This window comes from Calidris pugnax, unplaced genomic scaffold (assembly GCF_001431845.1).
Source record: "Calidris pugnax isolate Ruff unplaced genomic scaffold, ASM143184v1 scaffold13, whole genome shotgun sequence".
Lineage (NCBI taxonomy): Eukaryota > Metazoa > Chordata > Aves > Charadriiformes > Scolopacidae > Calidris > Calidris pugnax.
This window is the reverse complement of record NW_015090810.1, coordinates 8,459,252-8,467,405: the sequence shown is the minus strand read 5'-3', so window position 1 is coordinate 8,467,405 and position 8,154 is coordinate 8,459,252. Positions and strand designations below refer to the sequence as shown.

The window sequence follows — 8,154 nt, the reverse complement described above, 5'->3', positions numbered from 1 at the left end:
CTGCTGTCACAGGATCACCTTTGACTCCTGTTCTTCCGGCAAGTGTTATCATGCTAAAATAGGTGGTGAGTAGGAGGCAAAGGTGGATGTTGGCCAGCTCTGTTTGTGTGGTTTTTTTTTTTTAATCCAGGAGTAAGTCAGGATTAATCATCTACAATTCCCAGTTCAGATTACTGGGAAGATTATGTAATTTATCTTTGTTTCTCTCCAATATAAATTGTGAAGTACAGAGACACTCCAAACATTCTCAGACGCCAGATACTCATGTCTGTGGGAGTGGTGTCTAGAAGGAAATTCTCAGTGTGGTGACTTCTTTACTCAAAACTTTAATTTTCTGTTTAGCTTCTGAAGATTATCTGTTGACTTAAAAATGTTATTCACCGTATCTATTTCCATCTTGTTCACACGACTTCATAACGAAGACTCTAAAAAATCCTTTGTCTACATAGATTTCTTTTTTTATCATTCTGCTACTACCTTTGTACGGCTTGTATATTAAACGATAATTGTATATTTGTTCCAGTGGTGACTGATTTTAGAGCAGATTTGTTTTATTTATTTATTTTCATAAAATAACTTGATACTATATATTAAAATGCTGGCAATATGGAGATAGATCTGATCCTAAACCTGGAATATGGACACAAAGCTGAGGTTTGAATTAGGGCCTTTATATTGCTAAATCTGTATTATGACCTTAGCCTGTATCCACATCTGACTCTGAGGTCCTGATCTGAAGTTTCCATTGTAGCAGCTCTATACTGAGAAATAATTCTGTTTTAAGTTTATTATTAGTGATCTTTTCCCTCTGCATTCCTTAGATGTATTTTTTTTATGTTCCTGCTTGAAGTAGTTTATGAGACCAGTTTAGAGATCAACAATATAAAATGCAATCCTTAACTGAGGAAAAAGAATCTGTTCGTAACAAACTTTTATTTTGTAGACAACTGGTAAGAAAAGTATAGTACTTTCCAGTGAAACCAGAAAAGAACTAGCCAAGCAAGCCAAAGCCACCAAAGAGGAGAGAAGAGCTCAGATAGATCAAAGATACAAGTATTTGATATCAAGATTAGCAGATGGTATAGGCTTAAGTGAGCAGCAAGTGGAGGAGGCCATTATTGCTGATGACAAGGTAAATATTAATTAAACTATTATGATTAAATATATTTCCAAAATTTCCAGTCTTTTGAAACTGCTTCACAGTTAACTACAATTGTAATTTTGTTTTTAGTTTCAATTTATAGAACAATTCTTTGCCCCTAGTGGACTTAAAAAGTTGCTCTTCTTTTACCAAGATGTACTGCAGGTATGGTTCTGTTTCTGTTTTTTAAATATCACATGAGTGTTGCAAAATGCAGAAAATCTCAATAAATATTTTTTTGTTACACATGCTAATGTGGAAAGAACTTGGATCTCATTCTTTAAATACTACCATCTTGGCTTACATGAGAATGCCCTGTGGCATGTTTTGGTACTGTTCTTATTTTCACAAAACTTAAAAATGGCCAAGTAAAGTAAAATTCAGATTTCAAAAATGATAAGGGTAATTGAGGCGAAGTGTTCACAGTATTCAGAATTTAAAAATACTAGATTAGCTAACATAAGTATTTTAGGAATGGGGGAACTGTCTTTATAATGAAAATTCTGTCTTCTTTTGGTTTGAACTGCACCAGCTCCACTACGGACAAAGCACTGATTCAGGAGGGTAAAAAATGATACAGTTTCTTTCCAAATTAAGGTGGCTTCGTGTTCAGGTCTGTCCCATTCTGTGGAAAATAATCTTAAACTTGGAAAACTATAACGAGAAGTAGGGTTGTTGTGGGTCCCAAGGTGTATTTCTCTCCATTTCAGTTTTGAGAAGAAGCCTTTTCATAAAAACCAAAGTAATTTCTTCTACTTCCACTGAGTATGTGGTATCAGAAGGTGCCAGGCAACCTTGAAGTTTCCTGACATGGCTGTCGTGGGCTTCCTGGACTGCAGAAGTCTTTCCTCGCTCCTTTCAGGTTAAGCCATTGAGGAGCCATCTCAGGGTCAGCTAGCTCACCATGTGGTGGAATTTTAGGCTTGTTGGGGAGAAAAACTTGATAATGCTTGATTGTCAGTGCAAGAATGAATTACAGATTCATTATAACCTAGATAAGCTAAAAGAAGTTTTGAGTGTTACTGGAATTGCTTAGAGACTTTGCAAACCTCAGCTGTCAAAACAATTTATTCAGTTTTTCCCTTAATTGGGGCTGTGCAGGAACATTTCTGGGATGAATGTGTTGTTCTCTGAATTAAATCCAGAAGAAACTAAACATCTTGAAATGGTTTTCCTTAACTGACAAGCCAGAAATAAACACCCAGCTTGGGTTAAGTGAGACATTTCATTCCTGCATTTAATTTTGGTTTATTATGGTCTTTTTAACCATTAAAATATGAATTTATGAAAAATTAGTTGCAAAAGCAGGATAGAAAAAAAATGTTTCTGATGGAAAGTTTGAATGCCATCTCTAGCATCTTCTACCACATTATGATGAGCCAAGAGATCTCATTAAATTGACTGTTCTGTCGACAGTTTGGTTTCAAACTTACTGGAGAACTGGAAATTAGTCAGGGGCAGTATCATGCATGCTTGCCCTGTTATCTATTTTTTGGCCATTCTTGGAGACAAAATACTGGCCAGGGCAGACCATTGGCCTGACCTAGTTAGCAAGTTCTTACAAAGATTTGTCAAAGATCCTTTCTTCGGTGCTGCTCATCTCTCGTTTTCACCAGCTTGGGTGCATGATTTTCACTTGAGACTCTGCATAGGTGTTGGAAGATGCTGATTTGGGGTGGAAGTGAGGAGCCACCACTGTGTATCATACATCACACATTTAGTCTGGCAGGAGCTGAACATTTGACTTTTTAGGAAGAGGGGTCTCCTCAACTTGAAAGAGAAATACACCTACAGGCTTTTTCCACATTATGTTCAGTTACCTTCTTCCAAGTTTCTACAGATTATTTTCCAAAGTATGTGACAGAAAATTAGAGGGAAGCAGATCTTTATTAGGCTTAAATTTTTTATTGCTTCAAAGAGAAGAGGTTGTAGATACATCTCAGCGGAGAAGGACCAGTGGCAGCAAGGCTTCTCAGAGAAAAAGTTGTTCAGTGATGTATGGTTAAAGACATGAGCAGAAAACTAAATTTCTTTGCATTGTTGGCAGGATGTAGCTGACAGTGTTCCTTGTGAATCCCGCTCACAATTACGTTATAACTTTGGAGACCAAGCACATGACTCTTTCTCCGGACATACAGTTTGTTTCCATGGAGGAAGTTGCTCTAGGAAACACTTCAGATTTAATTTCATTATATTTTCTGAGATTTTTTTCCTCTCCTCTTTTGAGTGTTTTCTGAAAGAACAGGGCTATGAAACTGTTTACTAGGGATTGTGAGATTCATGCAAAGCTTATTCTCCAGATAAAGCCAGCCTCATGATTTTTGTATGGGAATTACTGACTGATTCAGCATGAGCTTAGTTATAATTCACATATTCAAATAGGATGAGGTATTTGTATGATAATAGTTTTTACTTTATTAACCTCTTATTTATAATTTAACTGTTAGCAGAAGTCGAATGCATCATTGAGGTCAGATGGGTCAATGAACAGTTTACTTCAGAAGAAGTTATTTATTACCATGGGTTCTACTGAGGTATGTTTGAAAAATTCATTAGATGACATTTGAAAAGTAAAATATTGAAAAAACATAACAGTTGTGCAGTGTTAAACAGCTTTTTGTAATTCTTGGATAGATATTTAAGCACTTAATCCATGATCTCATAATGCAAGATCTCCCAACATTTCTTGAGCTGAGGTTGCAATTCATCAGTAAAGAAGTAGTGATTAATGTATTTGACTATCTTGAGAGGAGAGCAGATCAAATAAACCCGTGTTAAAAATCACAGGTCCTAACATTTTTGTTAATGACTGTATGTTTAAGTATTTTCCAGTGCTTGTACACTTCTACTTTAAAAGTGCAGTTCTTCAGAGGTTTTAATAATACTGCACGTTTATCAAAAAATACCTTTATTAATTCCTTTGTTCCATTCAAATGCGTATAACAACCTCCTCACTGTAACCTCTAAGCATTCTGCAGCAGTGTATTCCTAGCAGTCGTTATAATTTCTGATTAATTTTCTTTCTTTCCATCTCTTTTTGGTGGAATCGTGTGTACCATATGCAGTTTTATTTCAATAAGGCATGATGTTTGTTTTTTTTTCTTTTTCCCAGTGAGCTTTTATTAACATTGTTATATTAGAGAACACATAGCTGAAAAATTCTTTCTTGCTTTCAGAGGAGGAATGAGGTTCATTCCTCTGCCAATTGGACCAATTGGAATGGCTTTTCAAATTTGTTACAGTTGCATTCTTATTAGACTTAATAATTAGATTATTTATTAATTAATAATAATTTAGATTAAAAATAAGCATAGTTGCAGTACTGATTTGAAACTTCTACATTACTACAGTGCATCAAAAAGATGAAAATACTTGTTAAAAAGTATTTGGATCAGAAAGTTTTGGTAATCTTTAACTTCCCTTTTTTAAAAATTAAATAAATGTCATTGTAAGATTAATTCACTCTGTTCTAAGTATCTATCAAAAGTACTTTAAATATTTGAAAGCTGAGGTTACTTTTAGTTTTCTTCTGTGAATTTATGTTGACAGAGTCAGAAAGGAATTATACAGTTTCATGGATAGGTCCATACGGACACTAAAATGACTAGACAGGGGTATATCATCTAACAGCTGTCATACAGCGGTTGCTGGTGGTCAGGGAATGCAAGAGGAGTGGAGCCCAGGAAGTGGCCGAGCTCACATCTCTCCTGGAACTGTGTTTTCTGGGTAGCGATGCAATAGCGGACTGATCGGCCCAGAAAGGCATTTTTGATGTTCTTGTGTCAGATGGAGGAAAAACAGTATTTGATTTGAGAGGGACAGGCTTTCAAATATCCTACAAACAATTCACTCCTTTTTGAGTAATTAATTTTTTACAATTTCATTTTCAGCACATTTTCAAGTTGTTAAGTAAATTTTACTGTACACGTATTCTTTTTAACTGTATGCATTTTGTGCTTTTTACAGAACATTACAGGCACTTGTGCATTTTTCCTAAGAACATCAGAGAAAGTTATAACTGCATCAAATGTTTTCCAGGTCAGACCAAAATCATGCGTTTTGTAGTGTACTTAATATTTTCTTAGACCGCCTTTATTCAAAAAGAAGTGGAGACTGCTTTCATGAAATGTCTAGTTCTGTGTTTAACAAAAGTGCTTTTTCATCTGAATAAATATTTATGATAAAGTAATGTTCTAGTGATTTGGAAATTAGCTACTGCAATATTATGAAAAAAAAATTTAATTAATAGAAATTAATTATTAATCAGTCATTAAAATATAATTTTTAATGGCAATAGGGAATAAAGACCTAAAGGAAGATTTCCTTTTAATTAGTGAGGCTAAATTATGGAAATAATGCACTGTATCTTTTAAACTTTTAAAAATTTACAATAACTGTAAATTAGATACAATTAGATTTAAAAAAAAAAGGATAAAATAACAGTATCTTCTAAACTTTTAAAATAAAGATCATACTTTGAACTAACTAAAGTAAGCTTTTCCTGCCCTTTATAGCTTTACTTGTGTGTAAGAAAAGTACTGTAACAGCCTTTCATGACTTTCAGAGATACTCATGTTCTTCAGAACAATATTTTTTTACAAAGAGCATTCAGATACTAACATCTAAGAACAGACATTAAATAGACATTAAAGAAAAAATATAATAAGCCTTAAATCACATTCTCAAAAATGCTGATGCATTTTTTACGCTGTAAAGTTTTTCTCTCTATTTGTCAGTAGTAGGTTGATGGGTTTCATCTCAGCAGGCCAAAGCTGTAGTAAGTTTGTTCTCCAGCTACAGTCATGGAAATTAGTACTTCAGTTTCTGTCAGTCATGTATAATGATGTTTTACAAATACCTCATCCATGGCTGCAGAAGTAATTTATAGTCTTCCTCTTCGCATGCCCTGCTGCACTGCTTCAGTTGGGTGTCTGTCAGAATGGTTGTCCAAACTCTTCAGTTAGCTGCCTTGGTGCCTTCTCTCTGTGGTTTTCCTGAGATCCCCTTCTTTTGGCAGGGCCTGTCATGTAGCCTTCGTCAAAGTTCATTCTTTATGTGAGGCAATATTTTTAGATGCTATAGAAGGTAAAACAAACCCTAATTTTCAGTCATCCAGTCTTCACACTGATGAGGCAATGGAGCTCAGGCTCAGACTGGTTTGACAAATTTTGGTTTATCCTGAAGAGTTGTGTAAGAACAGTTGGAAAGAAAATCTGAGAACCCCCAAGAAATACATGGATTTGTCACCAATTTCTCAAGAGAAACGGCTGAATCTTCAGCACCCTGTGGAAAGAAATGGATCAGCTTGTATGTTGATCTTGTCCTACAGATTCTCATGAACAGAAAGACTTGAAAGACTTAATTTTCCCTGTCTCACCCTTCCTGCAACAAGTGCAAACACTCTCTTATGGGAGTGACATTGTTAAAAGCATCTGAAGGGGAATAATAGAGGTCAGTTCCTTCCTCCATTACCCTTCTGTCCTTTCCTTTTGATATTTTGCTAACACACCCTTTTGCAGAAGGAAGTATTTTAGGGGCATTTCTTGGTTAAGAGCCTTGTGGACATGGCCTCCCAGGGAGCAGGTTCAGACATGCAAAGAAACTTCTTCCTTGTGAGCACTTCCTCAAGCATTTATTGTCATCTGTTAGTTCCTCTACTTTTTGAGAAGGGGCTTTCTACCTTCTTGTACTCTAGTGGGATTAGGAAACTTTAATATAGTTAGGAAATATTATTCCACCCATGCGTAACAACTAATTGTCTTAAATGCTCTCCCTTTGCATGCAAGTGTGAAACTAGCAAGGAAAACATCAGTGATATTTAATAATCAAGATAGCCAAGAATGTCAAAGCCTCTACAGAAATTCATTTGTAGTTGCTGTTCCTAAAACACTCTGGAATTGCTGTCTTTGTACAGACAGAAGCTGAGAGTAGAAGCTCCTAGGGCTGTGGCGACGTGGCAGAACTCAGTACACTTTCCCCTGCATCAGTGAAGCATTCTTTATGATGTTGGCAAAATCAGTGTATATTTGTGCAGTTCAGAAGTTCTGAATGAGACTCCTTCTCTTCTAACAAGAGAAATACCCAGAGCTGAAATGGCTAGTCAGTATGGGTTGTAGAAAGCATGGAAACATAGAAAGATCTGAATATGATCTGTATTCAGAATGTATACATTTGTAGGCAAAATGCCAGTAAGAGAAAAGCCAACGAGTCCATAAATGAATAGCGTAGGGAAAAGATGCAATCCTTCACTTCCTCCAGTTTATGCTTCAAGTTCTGCAGTAAAATTCCACTCTCCAGTATTGTCTCTCCTTGTCCCCAGTTTCAGCAATTCACTGCTTCTTGCTTCACATTAACAATGAACTGGATGGAACTGAGCAACTGAGAGGAATTTCTTGCCTGATACACTTGTCATTTTTTAGGCATTTATGATAGATGGAAGCTGTTCCTCTAAAAGAGAAATATGGACATATAATTATCTTAATATTAATTAATACATTGATGTTAAATGGTTCATTTTATTTGGTTGCTGGAGTGTTGCTGCAATATGAGAGTCATGTTTCTGGTGACTCAGACTTGAGGGCAAGTCTTGGAATTTCCAATTGAATTTTACTCTATGTCCAATCCAAATTCAGTAGCTGGGGGGTAATATCCTCATGGAACCTATGTAATATATGTCTGCCATGTGTCTGAATTTTATTCAAAGATTATATTGTTTGCAGAAGTTTACATGGACTCTGCTAACTTCTGTTTCTTCCTAAAGGAAGTGGATTTTGGCGTATTTGATTGTACTAATGGAAATATCCTTCAGGGCCTGGAATTTTTCTTGTCCCAAATCATGGTACCAGCACTGAAATCCCAACAGGTAATCTATTAGTTAGTCTTTTTCCTCAAGAAAACTTGGAATAAAGGCAAGTGACTGCTGTAGTCCCCTTGGTGCATCAGGTGAACAAAAACCAGAGGATACAAAAAGATACAAGTCTAATATAGGCCTTTATGAAAGTCATGCAATTTGT

General features: G+C 35.7%; 1 protein-coding gene across 1 annotated transcript in view; it reads left to right on the top strand.

The window, feature by feature from the left end:
• The first annotated feature begins 1,231 nt into the window (after window positions 1-1,231).
• LOC106885937 (dynein heavy chain 5, axonemal-like) overlaps window positions 1,232-8,154 on the top strand; it is a 154,100-nt gene continuing 147,177 nt past the window's right edge. Inside the window, exons 1-4 of the mRNA XM_014938461.1 lie at window positions 1,232-1,306; window positions 3,589-3,675; window positions 5,108-5,179; window positions 7,902-8,003. Of these exons, the coding sequence (XP_014793947.1) occupies window positions 3,625-3,675; window positions 5,108-5,179; window positions 7,902-8,003 (225 nt within the window). The 5' untranslated portion in view covers window positions 1,232-1,306; window positions 3,589-3,624. The remainder of the gene's footprint in view (window positions 1,307-3,588; window positions 3,676-5,107; window positions 5,180-7,901; window positions 8,004-8,154) is intronic.